Source organism: Drosophila busckii, chromosome 2R (genome assembly GCF_011750605.1).
Source record: "Drosophila busckii strain San Diego stock center, stock number 13000-0081.31 chromosome 2R, ASM1175060v1, whole genome shotgun sequence".
NCBI classification, from domain to species: domain Eukaryota; kingdom Metazoa; phylum Arthropoda; class Insecta; order Diptera; family Drosophilidae; genus Drosophila; species Drosophila busckii.
The window spans coordinates 12,415,657-12,431,452 of NC_046605.1; the positions used below are offsets into that span (position 1 = coordinate 12,415,657).

At 42.7% G+C, this 15,796-nt stretch overlaps 5 protein-coding genes and 1 non-coding gene across 6 annotated transcripts; 2 read left to right on the forward strand and 4 right to left on the reverse strand.

Annotated features, from left to right (window-relative positions):
- Positions 1 to 512: 512 nt before the first annotated feature.
- On the reverse strand, positions 513 to 3,168 carry LOC108595195 (protein MTO1 homolog, mitochondrial). The gene has a single exon (XM_017980379.1). The coding sequence runs from the start codon at positions 3,102 to 3,104 to the stop codon at positions 1,110 to 1,112; it is 1,995 nt and encodes a 664-aa protein (XP_017835868.1). The 5' UTR covers positions 3,105 to 3,168; the 3' UTR covers positions 513 to 1,109.
- Positions 3,169 to 3,314: 146 nt separating this feature from the next.
- LOC108597723 (GPI ethanolamine phosphate transferase 1) lies at positions 3,315 to 6,167 on the forward strand. Its single transcript, XM_017984414.2, has 2 exons — positions 3,315 to 4,164; positions 4,217 to 6,167. The coding sequence occupies exons 1-2, from the start codon at positions 3,372 to 3,374 to the stop codon at positions 6,070 to 6,072; spliced, it is 2,649 nt and encodes an 882-aa protein (XP_017839903.1). The 5' UTR covers positions 3,315 to 3,371; the 3' UTR covers positions 6,073 to 6,167.
- Positions 6,168 to 6,284: 117 nt separating this feature from the next.
- On the reverse strand, positions 6,285 to 6,403 carry LOC117134731. Its single transcript, XR_004458808.1, has one exon. It is a non-coding gene; the product is annotated as a 5S ribosomal RNA (ribosomal RNA).
- Positions 6,404 to 6,671: 268 nt separating this feature from the next.
- Positions 6,672 to 8,767, reverse strand: LOC108595544 (gastrula zinc finger protein XlCGF48.2). The gene is made up of 5 exons (XM_017980803.1): positions 8,414 to 8,767; positions 8,212 to 8,358; positions 8,027 to 8,155; positions 7,610 to 7,966; positions 6,672 to 7,550 (listed from the first exon to the last, which is right to left on the reverse strand). Exons 1-5 carry the CDS (start codon positions 8,696 to 8,698, stop codon positions 6,699 to 6,701), a joined length of 1,770 nt encoding a protein of 589 aa, XP_017836292.1. The 5' UTR covers positions 8,699 to 8,767; the 3' UTR covers positions 6,672 to 6,698.
- A 666-nt stretch (positions 8,768 to 9,433) lies between these two features.
- Positions 9,434 to 12,828, forward strand: LOC108597385 (GPI ethanolamine phosphate transferase 2). Its single transcript, XM_017983918.1, has 8 exons — positions 9,434 to 9,756; positions 9,815 to 10,193; positions 10,245 to 10,424; positions 10,483 to 10,613; positions 10,672 to 10,886; positions 10,943 to 11,157; positions 11,215 to 11,948; positions 12,005 to 12,828. Exons 1-8 carry the CDS (start codon positions 9,491 to 9,493, stop codon positions 12,786 to 12,788), a joined length of 2,904 nt encoding a protein of 967 aa, XP_017839407.1. The 5' UTR covers positions 9,434 to 9,490; the 3' UTR covers positions 12,789 to 12,828.
- Positions 12,816 to 15,745, reverse strand: LOC108597386 (origin recognition complex subunit 1). Its single transcript, XM_017983919.1, has 3 exons — positions 14,382 to 15,745; positions 13,479 to 14,330; positions 12,816 to 13,422 (listed from the first exon to the last, which is right to left on the reverse strand). The coding sequence occupies exons 1-3, from the start codon at positions 15,631 to 15,633 to the stop codon at positions 12,827 to 12,829; spliced, it is 2,700 nt and encodes an 899-aa protein (XP_017839408.1). The 5' UTR covers positions 15,634 to 15,745; the 3' UTR covers positions 12,816 to 12,826.
- Between the last annotated feature and the right edge of the window lie 51 nt (positions 15,746 to 15,796).

Sequence of the window (15,796 nt, forward strand, 5' to 3'; positions counted from 1 at the left end):
TTTTCATTTGTTACGCAAAAAAAAAAAAAGAAAAAAACTCGAGCAATCTGTGATATTATAAAAAAAGCAAGAATTAAAAACAAAACTCATCTAATTTTTGCAAGCAAGTATCAAGTCTAAAAGTTGTAAAGCGCAAGAGCATAATTGCTAGTACTCAAATAATCCAGTAACTGTTTGAAAAATGTCAACTGATTAACAATTCTCAAAATTCTAATGCCTGTCCATACATACCCCTTAATGTATGTTTGTAAGTGTTAGCGCATTGCACATCCATGTTTTCATCTATCTTGTGTATGTACTAGATTTTAATAAGTAAATATGCATTGTGCATTAGTACAGAATCACATATGGGTACTAGCTATAACCTGAAACGATGTGCATCGTTCGTATTTACTGAATACGGTATATGCAAAGGCAAATGATAAGAAATAAAAAGCGAAATAGATTCAAAATAAAACAATCCTTAAACAAATACATCAATAAATTAAACAAACTTTTCCCTCAATCTTTGTTGTGTGTGTATAACAGAAGTTAATACAAAATATATGATACAAACATAATTTGTAAGTTAAACAAAAACGAATTCCCACATAGAAATCGTAATGCATCATATTTTGAGCAAAAATAACCAAAACCGTTAAATTGTTTACGAATTAAAATTCAAGCAACCTAAGCAAACACTCTAAAATGAATTCAATGTATAAAACTATGAAAAGAAAACTATGAAAACAATATGCAATTAAGAGAGCCGCGAAATTAATGTGACGTCTACTTAAATAGAAAGTCAAAACAATCTTTTGGAGCATCGCATAAGGCATTTATGATTTTCTTAAATAAACTTTACATAAGAGAACCTTCACTTAATGTTATATTTTTGGCTTCGCAAGTATCGCAAACATAAATTATATATCAAGAGGTAGTTATGTTTTAGGCCCTCGTACAATCTTTAATAATATAATCACGTGTTACAACTAAATTAGTTTTACAAATTTTCCTTAGTGCTCTATTTGAATCAAGTTTTAAGTCCATGCGCATGATTTTTGTTAACAGTCGAACAAGCATATTTATTAAATTTACAATAGCCTCCCTTTAATACTATTACTTAAGCTTTAAGCTGGAGCAACAGTAACATCTCCCTTCTTAACATACTTCAGTATTCTTACAATCGTCGAGGGGGTCACACCCTGAATGCGACTGGCGGCTGCAATAGTTTGTGGCTGTATTAATGTCAATTTTTGTCTCTCTTCGTTAGACAAGCTTAGTGATTTGGAAAAGTAGTCAATGCCAGCGGGAATACTTAGACGTTCTTCGCGACGCACATCGTCCACATCTCGCTGCTGTTCATCTACAAAGTGTGTATAGAGTGCCTCTATTTTCAGTCGTGACGCTAGTTCGCGGTCTTCCTGCAGCCAACTTAGTTCCTTAGGGCATAGCTTGATTAATTGCTCTATTGTAATATTGTCCGACGGCACACCGAGCATATCAAAAGCAGATTTCTGCACTGAAGCCTTTGCCTGTGGCAAGGAGAGAGCCTGTCTCCAGTAATTGCTGTGCTTCTGCAGACCTCTGAGAGCTTCGATGCCGGCATTTAACTTGCGCTCCGTTTGTTCAAAGTGTGAGTATCGCTTTGAGCTCACTAAACCAAACTCATAGCCTTTTCTCGTAAGACGCATGTCGGCATTATCCGGACGTAACGACAAACGGAACTCCGCCCGACTGGTAAACATACGATAGGGCTCATTGGTGCCCAGTGAAGTCAGATCATCGATTAGCACGCCAATATAGCCTTCAGTACGACTAATATTCATTTGCCGGCCATCTGGATGATATGACTTGCCAGCAGCATTGGCTCCTGCAATTATACCTTGAGCAGCTGCCTCTTCATAGCCTGTGGTACCGTTAATTTGACCGGCAAAATATAGTCCAGCCACACGTTTTGTCTCCAGCGTGGCATACAGCTCCCTGGGATCTATGAAATCGTACTCAACTCCATAACCAGGCTGAACAATTTCGGCGTTCTCCAAGCCTTTAATAGCATGAACCAATTCAACTTGTTGCGGCAGTGGTAAAGTACACGAGATTCCCTGGGGATAACACAACGTGCTGTCAAAGCCCTCTGGCTCAATCCATACTTGGTGTGTTCTTTCTCCAAAGCGCAGCACTTTTGACTCAATTGAAGGGCAGTAGCGCGGACCAGTAATTTCCTCCGTAACATGACGATTTACATGCAGGTTGTTGCGCACAATCTCGTTGACTTGCGGAGTTGTATAGGTCAGGTGACAAGGTAATTGCTCTGAGGCGGGCAGCCAAACATCTTGGTTCATAAATGAGAAAGGCACAGGCGGAATGTCACCATCGTGCGTTTCCATCTGCTTATAGTCCACACTAGACTTTGCAATGCGAGGCGGTGTACCAGTCTTAAGTCGACCCATGCGGAAGCCCAGACGGTCAATAGCCTCGCCGAGTGCTTTGGCAGGTGCATCACCTATACGTCCTGCTGGCCGTACATCCAAACCGATGTTAATATGTGCACGCAAGAACGTGCCTGTAGTGAGTACCACAGATTTGCTGAACACCGTATCTCCATTAGCAAGTATTACTCCTGCACAGCGTGTGCCACTGGCACTATTTTCATCCTTTTCAATCAATAGGTTATCTACAGCTGCTGCGCGTATCTCCAAGTTGACGGTGTTGAACATTTCATGCTGTACCGTCTTCTTATACAGCTGTCGGTCAATCTGGGCTCTTGGTCCCCAAACTGCTGGACCGCGACGCTTGTTTAGTACTTTGTAATGAACTCCTGACAAGTCACAGCAACGAGCACAAAGACCATCTAACGCGTCGATTTCGCGCATTAAATGTCCTTTTCCTATGCCCCCAAACGAAGGATTGCACGACATTTCGCCAATCGTTTCCAGCTTATGTGTCAGCAGTAGCGTGCGTGCACCCATGCGGGCCGCTGCTGCAGATGCCTCCGTTCCAGCATGTCCACCACCGATGACAACTACATCAAAGATATCCCTGTGTGGATCAGCTTGAACTGTACAAAAATGTTTCCTATGTTTAAGCAATCCTTTAAGTATACAGCTTCGCTGTCGCAGCATTTTTATTTATTTTATTTGTACTAAAACAGCTGTTTTTTGCGGCTGCCGATAGCATATCGGTATATCGATAATTTACCGCCCGGCCAAATAAATAAAACAAACTACACAAAAAAATAAATTATTTATAAAGCTAGAGTGGAAAAGAAACTCGTAAATTAAATTGACAAACAGTAGTCTGCGATTTATTGTAGAAATTTTATATAAATTAAATGTACTCGATACTTATTCAAATTTCTTAATCAGCTGATTGTGTTTATTCTTGTTTACATGTCGATTTGCGGCATGTGGATCCTTTATGCCTTTCTGCTGCATGTGCTGCTGCTTGGCTCAATATTTGTGATTTATTTCCGGTCACCTGTTATAAAGGGACTGCTGCCACAAGCAAGGATAGATGCGCATCCACCAGCAGACCGACTAGTATTGATAGTCACCGATGGACTGCGAGCTGAGTCATTTTTTGCAGACAACTGCAATCATGTGCCACACCTGCGTGAAATATTCCTTCGTGAAGGATTAGTGGGAGTCTCTCGAACACGCGTGCCAACTGAGTCACGACCTGGACATATAGCCTTAATCGCTGGCCTCTATGAGGATCCCTCTGCAGTAACTCGTGGATGGAAAGCGAATCCAATTGAATTCGACACAGTGTTTAATCGCAGTGACCACACCTATGCATGGGGCGCCCACGATGTGCTGCATATATTTGAGAAGCTAGCCGACAGTGGGCGCCCAATGCATTTTGATGCCTACAATCATGACTTGGACTTCTCGGGACAGCATAAGACTTATAATCTGGACGAATGGGTGTTTAAGAAGGTTCGACTTCTGCTGCAACGTAAGCAAGAGGAGCTGCGTAAGGCTAAGCACATGGTATTTTTCCTCCATTTATTGGGACTTGATACGGCTGGTCATGTACATAAACCGGGCACTCGGCTGTTTCTTGAAAATCTCAACTACACGCAGCAGAACATTTATGAAATTTTTAAGAAATTCGAAGACGTATTTCCTGACGGGCGGACAGCCTATTTGCTTACCTCTGACCACGGAATGACTGACTCAGGTGAGATTGATATTCAAGGAATTTCATAAAATAATGCTTAATCTTTCTGCAGGATCACATGGTGCTGGAACGTTGTATGAAACGGACACACCATTCATGCTTTGGGGATCTGGAGTTTCCCGCAATGTTTCCTCAGCTAAAACCTTTGTGGCCAATGATGCAGGGGCAAAATTGCCTCTGCACGAGCTCGAACAGGCGCAGTTGACACCATTAATGTCTGCACTGATAGGATTGCCGCCACCAATGAATAACTTTGGGGTCTTACCCTATGGATATATCAATACAGGAAAGAAGTATGAGTCGTTAGCAGCTCACAGCAATGCCTTACAACTGCTGGCCCAATATGAGAAGCTGCGTGAAGAGCATATGCGCGGAATATTTGCGGCTTATTTAAAGGTCTATAAACCTTTAGATGCAGTTGTTGTCGATGAATTTAAGGCTAACTTTAAAGAGCTTTTGGAGAAGAAAGATTATGAGCAAATGTTGGTCAACTGCGCCAATATAATGCATCTGGCCTTGGATGGAATCGACTACTATCATGGATACTACCGCAATGCGCTCTTGCTATGCACTACGGCAACCATGCTCGGCTGGATGTTCTATCTATATCGCCTGCTTAACCAAAGAGCAACAACCAAACTAATTGAATATTCATCTTACGTCAAACGTGCCTTACTAATTTCCATTGTGTTGGTAATATGCTTCATAGCAGCACAGCGCATGGCATTGCCAATTGGACTCTATCTGCTGCTGCCGCTGCCAGTTTGGCTGATCGCTCTTCGAAGACATCCCATCAAAGAAACGGAACAGAGTCCGCATGCAGCCCACAATCGATTTTCGCTGGCACAGCTGTTGCTGATTATAATTTGTGCAGAGCTACTGGTATTTACCTTTTTTGAGCGCCGCTTGATCTCCATCTGCTTTTTGGCGTTTGCATTATATACAAATTGGCGCAACTTCAAGATAAACACATGCCAATTCTATCTGTGGCTGGCAATTGTGGTAGCACTCTCATGCTTTCCACTGCTGCCGCCCTCGGTTGGCTACCAAAATCGCTATCTATTTATGGCTGGCATTGTGGTTGTGCTTCTGCGTGCATTTCTCACACAGAACTGGCGAAGATATAGTTGGCATACTCACGTTTGCAACGTACTAATCCTTGTAAGCGCCGTTGCTTGCGTTCAGCTACACAGCCAACAATTGGCCATTCCACTCGCGCTAAAAGTATTAAGTTGGCTTTATCTGGTGTACAGCATAGTTTCCATACAGCTTAACAAGGAGACATCGTTGGAGCTTCGTCTGGAGCAGATCACATACAATTTAGGCGTGCTTTATACGCTCTTGTGCACCTCATACGAGTCGCTATTCATACAGCTGCTGGGCTGGGAGCTCTCTATGTCACTGAAAGCACAGCGTTCAAAAACGGATATGCTCCAACAGAGCCAAGCGCCGAATATGCAAACATCCCTACGTGTCGCCTTCACAGTGCTGCTGTACACATTCTTCTCGCTCTTTGGCAGCGGAAACATTGCATCCGTTAGCTCCTTTGACCCAAACATTGCGCGCTGCTTTCTCAGCCATTTTGCACCGTTTATAATTTTGGCATTGGTGCTGCTGAAGCTCCTGCTTCCCGTTATACTCAACTTATCCACTGTGTACGCTTACTGCGAGTACACACGACTACAGGAGCGTCATGTTTTCATTTGTCTGCTACTCATTTGCGATATCATGGGACTAAACTTTTTGTTCCTAGTGCGCAATACAGGCTCGTGGCTGGAGATTGGCTCTTCTATATCGCATTTTGTAATCATGGAGGTAACTACATTAGTTCTACTGCTCTTGGCATATGCCGCCAAGATGCTTCTTCGCTTGTCCAACTGTCAAGCAGTTGCAGCCAAACTGCGATAATTCCATTTATTTTGTTTGATAAACCTAACCAAAGTACTTTTATTTTCTCTCGTCTTGTAAGTCTAATAAATGTTATACACATGTTGTAAATATATCTTTGTCGAAAATTGTTGCAAGTTATTATTATATTAATAAACTATTCCACGTTATGTTTATAAGCACCTCACGAAGTAAAAAAAAAATTGCCAAAAAAGTTGGTGTTGAAACAACAATGCCAACAACACGCGGTGTTCCCAAGCGGTCCCCCATCTAAGTACTAACCGCGCCCGACGCTGCTTAATTTCGGTGATCGGACGAGAACCGATGTATTCAGCGTGGTATGGTCGTTGGCAAAGGCATTTAGTTTAGCATTTGGTTTTAACCTTATATTTAAACACCATGTAAAAAAATATAATCGAAAAGTAAATCTCTTTGAGTAAAAATTTGTTGTCGCCCTGAATTTGTTGTCGCGTTTTTAGCCTTTGGCTGTATTTTTTATTTTATTTCATTGTTGAGTAAGAGTACATCTTATGTTAGACCCAGCACCGACTCGCCACGTCCACGTGCAGACCCAGAACATTCAGTTCATGATAAAGTGCAGCTGTCTGTTGTTGCCCAATATATTTAGCAAATAAAATTAATTTGTATTATGTTGAATGTGTATTTATTTTACGATGCATAGTTTTGCGGTGCCGCGAGAGACTCGTAGGACATGTGAAAGCAGCACCGCAATCCTCGCACCTTTTATCTCTTATATTTAGATGAACTTTAACATGATTTTTTAGCTGAACTCGCTTCCGATATGACTTATTGCAGATATCGCATTTAAAGGGCCGTAAATCGAAGTGCCTCCCGTTTATATGATAATCTAATAATAGTTTTAATCTAAAGGCTTTTCCACAAATTTCGCAAACATACGGCTTCTCTCCCGTATGGACGCGTGTGTGCATTTTGAGGTCGCTCGGGACAGAAAATTTACTGTCGCAATATTCACATTGAAACATCTTCTCGCAGTGTTGTCGCAATTTGTGGCGTTCCAGATCGTGTGGCTTAAAAAAACGACGCGGGCACTGAGAGCACAAGTATGGTAGCTCCCCCAACTGATGATCTTTAACCATATGCGCACGCAGGCTATAGTCAATAAAGAAACGCTTACGGCATAATGTGCAACTGAAAGTTAGAGACTCTGATTTGGGCGGCAAAAAGTTGCACATTTGTAAGTAGTGTAATTCCGTCTTAGTGCACGCACGCCGCAATTCCTTAGACTTGACGCGTCGCAGTGCCATATATGCCCATTTACGCAATCTCAATACGGCCAGATGAACCTCAGTCTCGTTGACAAGCACCTCCGGTGCCAATTCCTCCGACATCTTTATATACGCTTGCGTGCGAGAATCCACTGACTTGAAATCTTTATGGGAGATATCATAAAGCACGGGAAAATTGGCATATACGTTAATGAACGCTGATGTCATATCGTTGGGCTCCTTAAAGTTTAGCTGCAGTAAAAAATTAAAATTTTAGCTACAATTATCAAAAAAGTATCATAATAACCAACCTGAATCACATCGGATTTCTCCTCCTCATCGTCATGCTCTGGAGAATAAGAGTTGGCCAGAAATTTGCACATTTCAAACATCTTTGCTGATCTGCCAAACAACTTGTTTTCATCATATCTTTCTTTGGCAATTGAATATTGTTCAACCAGTTGATTTATAGATTTAACTAACTCCGATTCATTGAACAATATGTTTGCCTTTTTATCCATAGTTTCGATAATCGCACTGTGCGCAAACAACTGCGCCTTTTCATCGCCGAATTTTGTATCTAGCGGGTTCCAAAGGCATGAATGCCTTTTAAATTCTTCTATAAAAATGAGTACGCGCGGGTCAGTACGAAAAAACGACACCTTCAACTGAAATTTGTAAAAATGAGCAGCTTAAAACATTTGCTTTATAAAATTAATTGTACTCACTGTTCGCTTTAAAGGCATTACATGACGTTGCTTTCTAGTAGTTGAATTGTCAAAAGAACAGTCAGAGGCGCTGCTCTCATCGAAATTTTGTTGCTCATTATTATCCATCAGCAATCCGGGCCAATTTTGCTAATCAATATATGATTTGACTTTTATTTTAACATAAAACAAATTACTTTTACTACCTTAAACTCTTTTTCCTCGACTATTTCGTATTCATTGGATTCGGCAAAAAATAGCTCATTTACAGCATCTACATTTGATGTGTGTGAAGCTTCACTGACTATTGTGACCGAGTGGGCATCATCTGCGTCTTCAAAAAGTTCATCATTCTGTTGATATGAAAAATAGTTAGCTATAGCACTGCACCTCAAATTTTATACTTACATCAAAATCTAAATAGTCTTCTTCCCAAACTTCCTGAGTAGCACTCAGTGCCCCATCTGAGAGGCTGGCCGCGTATTCATTTTGCTCGTAAGGATTCTCTGAGTGTATGCTCTCAGTTTCAATCTTTACGCTTCCTGCTTCCGTATCGTCTAAAGAGTGTTCAGAGCGCATATGTACAATAAATTGTTGCCAGTCGTGCATCTCATTTTCAATTGAGCAGTATATGCAACTTAAGCTAAATCTATTGTAATCACTACTAACAAGTATATTGCCGCATACTTCCATTTTTGGTTATTGGCGCCTTACGGCAAAAAAAAAAAAACATCAATCTTTAAACAAAATATGAAATTTGACGCAGCGAAATCAAATCTAGAACAGCTGCTGCATAACAAGTGTTGTAAAGTCGTTCAAGCAGTTATACGATAATCGATAATCATAGTTGCACAAAAAAATCGCCTTTACAATTTGAAAGTCCACTGAAGCAAATAGTTGATTTCAAAATCATATCCGAGCTTAATGTTTTCTTCTACCGGCAGGAGCCGGAGCAATAACAGTATACGAAATACAAAGTACTATCAAGGATCCTCAGCGACTGATGCCAGTCGAACTAAGTCCACACCTGAATGGTGTGATCTAATCATAAATTTATGCATAATATTGTCATAAATGTGAAGCGAATACGCTGAGAGTGTAGTTTCCATCAAATGAGAGTGGTTGATTTCGCTGTTGACTTTGGTTGTCTGCATCACACACCATACAATTTTAACCAATTTAGGTCCAAAAAATTTGGTTTTATTATTCAGCGTATCTTTTGCTGATATATTGAAATTTTATACATATATAAATTTAAATTTTATATATCTTTGTTATTACAATAACCTTTGTATCTTCGATAGTTTTTACTATCGCTGAGCGCCAATACTTTCGTTTAAAAAACAAAACAAAATAATGTAGTTTGATAGCTATTTAAGCTGTGAGAATTTAAAACAATAGTAAATACTGTCAATTTTCATCCGTTTAAAGGCTCTATCATAGAACATTCAATCAGATATATTTGATTAGTATAAAAATCAGCTGATGGCGGATTGCAACCCTGCAGAGCCGAAGAATACTATTTGTTTACGTCTAACAGTTGCTGTTGGTTCCTGTGATGTGGAAGAAGACGTTAGCGAAATGGAGGAGCACAAAAGTCGACTTGCATATACGTTCTATATGCTAACATTATTTTTATTTGGCTGTGTACTTTTCATAGTCGGTTTCTTTCCGGCTTCTTATACAACAACAGACGCGGAACGAGAAAGCACCATACCTAATGGCTGGCCAATTAAAATGTATGGTAAAAAGTAAGTTCTTTATCAGTAGTTATGTATGTGGATAATTGTTAACAACGTGTACTTTTAGAATTACCCCGCCGCCGGCTAGCTATGACGCTTTTGTACTGTTCCTGATAGATGCACTACGCGATGACTTTCCCACGGAGACCAATATGCCGGTTTCATATGAGAAAGCTTGTATTAAGCTTAATCTACATGTCGACATACCGACAGTGACTATGCCAAGGTTAAAGAGCATGACTACTGGAACACTGTCCAATTTTATAGACATAGCGCTCAATGTAGGGAGCATAGAACAGCTGGAAGATTCATTGCTGCATCGCTTGCGCGACCGGGATGCTGTAGTTTCATTCGCTGGAGATCACACTTGGCTTAAACTATTTCCAAGTGAATTTACTCGAGCGGCTGCTAACAACGATTCGTTTTATGTTAACGATTTCTATAATGTAAGTGCGTAAGCGACAAATGCAAATGTTTATTAAATTGTATGATTACAGGGTGACAAGCTGGTAACTAGTGCATTAGAGGAGGAGCTGGAGAAAGCTGACTGGAAGCTGCTTATACTGCACTATCTCGGTCTAGATCACATAGGTCATGTCGAAGGCAACGAAAGTCCCAAGATCCCACATAAACTAAGAGAAATGGACCAGGCTGTGCAGAAAATTATAGAACACAAGGTAAGAGCACATTTTATGAAAATGCATACAATTAATTAATTACATTTGTGGATTTCAGAACATGCAAAACTATTTAATGCTGCTGACCGGTGATCATGGCATGGCTGATGGCGGGGGCCACGGCGGCAATACGCCTGCAGAGACCTCCGTGCCGTTGTATTTGTTCTCGAAGAACTGCAGTAAGCCCACGTAAGCAAAACTAATATAGTCGCTACTATAGCAGTTAGTAAACTTGTTTAAATTTTAGGACTGTTACCAAGAGGTATAATCAAATTGACTTGGCGCCTACACTGGCCGTATTGCTATCAGTAGAAATACCTACTATGTCCATCGGCTGCCTTATACCGGAAATGCTGCAAAGTTTAACATTGGAGCAACAGCTATATGCATATTTCTATAACGCACATCATTTGCTAAATAGAGCCCGAGTTAAATTCGGTCATGAAGTAGTGCATCGTAGTGGTAACTAGCAAGACAAAAACTAACAGTTATCATGACTAATGTTGATTGCATTTTAGATTACTATCATTGGTATCAGAACGCAACGTTGTTGCACAAAGATCTCTTAGATCCGCTGCGTGAGGGCGATGGCAGCAGCGCTAGCCAGGTGCACTATCAGAATGCCAAGCTAAACTATATGCGGGTGGCACGTGAAATTTCTGGGCTGCTATCCGAGTCGCTGGTGAAGTTCGACTATGGCTTTATAGCGATGGGACTGGTGCTTACTACAGCGGTATATGCTGACTACTTAAGAAGTCAATTGAAGAGAAAATTAATATTTTATTTGTAGGCTGCTTTGCATCTGGCCTTGAGCGTGCTGTTTACGGATGTGGCCAATGAGCAGCTGCAGCTGCAGAGCCTAAAGAAGGCACAGCTGTTGCTCTCGCTAGTCATTGGGGCCACACTCAACATATTTGCTCACGCGCTGGATGTGATTATGACCAGCACGCTACTATTGAAATTGATCTTGATGCTGCTGTTGGTGGCAGCTATTTATTTAAGCTTTGATGTAGTGCTGACGTTTATCAAAATTGCGCTGCCGCCGATTTATACGCGACGTCTTAAAATATCCATACCGCTGCCTGTTCCGCTGCTAGTGTGCTTTGCCATACGCGTGCTGACGTTGGGCTCGTCCTCCTTCATAGAATTTGAGTACCTCACATGGTATTATTTGGGCAACACGCTGTTGTTGCTAACAACATTTAGAACGCTGCGTCGTCGCATAACCAAAGCCAATGAGGAGCTTGATGGCAGGCATTTGTATAAGATTGCTTCGGTTTGTCTGTGGCAGCAGCGCAAGATCTTTGTGGTGCTTCTGCTGCTCATACTGATGCGACATACATATGGCTTGCAGGCCATAAAGAGCACATTGATGGTGTTTGCTTTAATGTTGTTCTGGGCGCGGCTGCGCAAGTTTCATACAAACTTGCAGGCAATTTTCTGTGGCATTGCCTTTCTGCTAGTCTACACTTTCCGTGGTCTCAACCAGCAGGTGCAGTTCTTCACGCTGTCCGAGCAGCTTGCGTAAGTATCATACAATTTAATGCTGCACATTTTCTATATATTGTAATTTTTTCTAGTGCGCGCTTGGTTCTGCCTGTGCTGGTGCTTTTTTGGTGCTGCTTTGCACTAGTTTTGGTGCTCGGCTATCGCGCTGCCTTGCCTCAGCAGCAGAGCAGTACGGATTTGCTCAATTTGGAGGCGCGTCCAACCAGCGCGTTGCTGCGCCTGTTGCAGACCAATCTAAGTTGTTCACTCATCTTAACAGCTTTAATGTTTAAGGTGCAAAATATTGTGCTATTGCCCACGCTGCTCATAACGCTGGACGAGACCTACAAATTATGCGAAGCATACGGCACCAGCGCACGCAAGTTCTCGGTGCGCTTGGTGCACGTTTATAAGATTATTATGACCATCTTCGTGGGCAGAATGTTTTTCTTCTATCAGGGTAACTCGAATAGTTTGTCCACCATTGATCTGACACCTGGCTATATAGGCCAGACCTCATATGATCCCAATGTGGTTAGCATATTTGTTTCGCTGAACACGTTTAGCGCCGATATACATTCCTTTCTTTACCTAATTGTCCACACATTGCGTGCAAATCTAAAAAGTGTGGGCATCATGCAGCTCCAGCCTCCATATGCCAAGGCAGCAGATACGCTGGTGGCGCCACTATATGCTGCATTATTACTGCTGCCAGTGGCCTTCTATCTGTGCTTAATGCTAGGCTTCAGATATCATCTGTTTATATATTCCGTCTTTTCACCCAAAGTAGTTTACGACTGTTATACGGTATTTGTGTTCTTTTTCGTATTCCTAATAACGAGTTTGTACTTTAAATTATTTAAAAATGACGCTTAAAAATATACGAATTAATTTAAAATCCCTAAAATTCTCTATTAGTTGGCTTCCACACGCAGCGCATAGTGTATGTCATCGGTGCTTACATTGAGTAGTATTTTCTGGTAGAGATCATGACGCGAGTGCTCGCTGATTATGAGACGCTCCGCGCCCAGCTTGGCGCATAAGCTAAGCGCACGTCCTGGCGCTGGCAGCGCCACGCCCATAAATGCAACAATTGTCTCCAGCTGCTGATAGACGCCCATAAAGGTGGTCTCCTCCACGCCAGTGCGTGTCACCTCCGCAGCAACTGCCTGCAGAAAAATCTGCTCCAGACGCGAGCAGTTCTTAATGGCCTGCACCTTGGCGCTGGCTATCATCTCAGCTAGCGCTTGCTGCACATGCAGCAAGTTGACGCACTTCTGGCTAGACTGAGCCTCATTGGTGTCGGCAATTTCTGTTGCACGCCGGCAAATATCCAAAGCTCGACGCGCATCGCCCGAAACGGCAGCCACCTTGCGCGCCACCAGCTGCACAGCCTCACCTTTGAATGCCTCAGAGCCGGCCAAACGTGCGCCGACAATCTCCTGCAGCTGCTTGTGTGTATAGGGCTGAAAGGTGAGACGTGTCAGACCCAAACGCGAAGTAACCTTGCCTGTAAATTAAGTCCGTAAATTTGATGCAACTCTTGCTGAAATTATATTAGCTTACCCATGAGCACTCGTTCTGGCAAATCCATGGTATTTGCTATGGTCACCACCACCAGTCTGGCCGCCGCTTTGGTAGGCCAATCAAGCAGATTGTAGACAACATCCTGTCTGCGATTGCATAGTATATCCAGCTCATCCACCAACAGTACTGTTGTAGTACGTCGGGGCGCAGGCGTCGTGAAGCGCTTCTCCAACAGCGTATGCGCATGCTCCCAGGTTACAGTCTTGCCTGTTAATTGCTTATAGATCTGCACATAAGCCTGGCGTGGTTCGGTTAAGCGCATGCCATTTATTTCCAAAAACTCAAAAGCGGGCAGCTTGCGCTGCTCCACTTGTCGCTGCAGTGTACGTATTACACCCGTAACCGTGGCTGTCTTACCCGTGCCCGGCACGCCGGACACATACATGCAGCCACCGCACTGATCCTCGATTTTACCCTCTAGGAAACTATAAATATTGTCGAATTCCTTCTCTCGACAGGGTAAACTCTTGGGTACTACTGATACATGCAGTTGCTCACGTGCCAGCTGCAGCTGTGACTTTTGTGCTGCATCTACCGGCTGACAACGCTGCTCCATGCTGGGGCTGAGCTCACCTGAGCGTATTTTTTTGAGTTTCTGCGAGGGAGTCAGTGGTGCCTGCTCCTTGGATTTGCTAGCTGAAGCGCTAATAGCTGTGCTTACACGTCGTGGACGCGTGGGGGTTTTTTGACTGGATTTCTTGGGCGTGTAGTCGACGTCCTCTGCAAGCTTCGAACGAGCGCGCTTTGGCGTTGAAATAATGTCATCATCTTTAAATATGCGTTGCTCTACAATGTTGGACAGCTGAATGCTGCGTCTCGGGGTACCCTCAGCTAAAAAAAAAAAATTAATATTTAATTTGATAAGCAATAAGCAATGCTTACCCAAGCGAGTTGTAGCCGACTTCAGTATGCTTTTGCGTCGGGTTGAAGGCGTCAGCTCTGTGCCCATAGTGTCGAGCAGCTCTTTGGATTTTTTGGTTGGTGTATGGTAAATATCTCCAGTGTTGACGCCTAAGCGTTTGCGTCGCGTGTTGGGCGTTTCCATAGTTTCCAAAGGATCACGCTCTTCATCCTCTGAAGCAAGTCTTACGGATTTTCTGCGTTCCGAAACACGCAGCTTTATTTTCATATCATTGGAGGGCGTTTTTGGATCTGGTGTTTGTTGCACTATGGAGTAGTTAAGGCAGTCGGAGTCAGCGGTGCTATCGGCGCCTTTGTCTAGACTAAGATTCAAGTTGCGTCTGGCAGCTGATGCTCTTGACTTGGGTGTGCTCACCTTACCATTCTTTTCGGTTAATGGTGAGGCCATTAAATAGTTGGCATTAATTTCACCATCAGCGTTTAAGCTCTTCTTCTTTTCGGATAGACGCACAACGCTGCGTCCGCCTACAATTTTTATGGGCGACACTTTATTCTCGCAGTTATAATAGTTCACATCCACAAACTCCATAGCAGCTGCAGCTGCAGCAGCTGATACCGAGGAGCGTCTACGTGTTATGGATTTACGCGCTGAGGCAGACTTGCCGCCTGGTGTGCTGCGTTGTCGCTTTACCTCGTCCGTGTCTTCGAGCTGTATCTCGAGCGGTATGAGGCGATAGGATTTTTTCACCTTAATAAATTTGTAGCGGCTTACAAACATGGGACAGCTGTGCTTTACTTTGTTCTCTTGAATTAACTGTGAAGCGCTGGTCTTTGAATTGCCTTCCAGCACAAGGCACTTGCGGAAAATGGACGCCAAGGCTACGTCGTTGTCGTAGGGTCGATGCTCCTCAATGATCTCCACAATGAAATCAATTTCCAAATTGTCTACGTCAAACACCTTGTGTGGTATGGCTTGTGGGCGTGAGTACCACTGTACTATAGCACGACAGGGTTCCTTGTTGGTCATCTCCCGCAGCTCGTACAGATGCAAGATCTTGGCAATGTCACAGCCCTCCACAGTGTCTGGCTCGGCAGCGTCGGCGTTGGCCACCAGTATGTAGTCACCCACAGACAATGTTAATGGCCCGTAGACGCACTTTTTGTAAAAATACACATTCTTGTGTTCCAAACTTTTCACAGATGTGTTCAGTCCGTGTTCTCCGATCCATATGACCTGCTGACCAGCACTAAGCATATTTTCGTTATTTACCATTACGCTTTGTGTCAATATTCAATTCAATAATTCTTAGTCAGCAGTTGGAGAAATGGGTTGAGTTCTACTTTTCTTCTTTTTTCATTTACAACAAATCTGTTTTGGCGCGAATAGTGTGACCGCATACTTAACGCAGCAATTTGCCGCGCTCAAAAAATGCACT

Excerpts from the sequence above, each read along its gene's own strand:
- LOC108595195 (XM_017980379.1), bottom strand. The coding sequence starts at position 3,104 with ATGCTGCGACAGCGAAGCTGTATACTTAAAGGATTGCTTAAACATAGG.
- LOC108597723 (XM_017984414.2), top strand. The coding sequence starts at position 3,372 with ATGTCGATTTGCGGCATGTGGATCCTTTATGCCTTTCTGCTGCATGTG. Across the intron at positions 4,165-4,216 it reads CCACGGAATGACTGACTCAG|GATCACATGGTGCTGGAACG; the intron begins GTGAGATTGATA and ends ATCTTTCTGCAG.
- LOC108595544 (XM_017980803.1), bottom strand. The coding sequence starts at position 8,698 with ATGGAAGTATGCGGCAATATACTTGTTAGTAGTGATTACAATAGATTT. Across the intron at positions 8,156-8,211 it reads TCGAGGAAAAAGAGTTTAAG|CAAAATTGGCCCGGATTGCT; the intron begins GTAGTAAAAGTA and ends TATATTGATTAG. Across the intron at positions 7,967-8,026 it reads TAATGCCTTTAAAGCGAACA|TTGAAGGTGTCGTTTTTTCG; the intron begins GTGAGTACAATT and ends TACAAATTTCAG.
- LOC108597385 (XM_017983918.1), top strand. The coding sequence starts at position 9,491 with ATGGCGGATTGCAACCCTGCAGAGCCGAAGAATACTATTTGTTTACGT. Across the intron at positions 10,194-10,244 it reads ATGTTAACGATTTCTATAAT|GGTGACAAGCTGGTAACTAG; the intron begins GTAAGTGCGTAA and ends GTATGATTACAG. Across the intron at positions 10,887-10,942 it reads TGAAGTAGTGCATCGTAGTG|ATTACTATCATTGGTATCAG; the intron begins GTAACTAGCAAG and ends ATTGCATTTTAG.
- LOC108597386 (XM_017983919.1), bottom strand. The coding sequence starts at position 15,633 with ATGGTAAATAACGAAAATATGCTTAGTGCTGGTCAGCAGGTCATATGG. Across the intron at positions 14,331-14,381 it reads GTCGGCTACAACTCGCTTGG|CTGAGGGTACCCCGAGACGC; the intron begins GTAAGCATTGCT and ends TTTTTTTTTTAG. Across the intron at positions 13,423-13,478 it reads GCCAGAACGAGTGCTCATGG|GCAAGGTTACTTCGCGTTTG; the intron begins GTAAGCTAATAT and ends CTTAATTTACAG.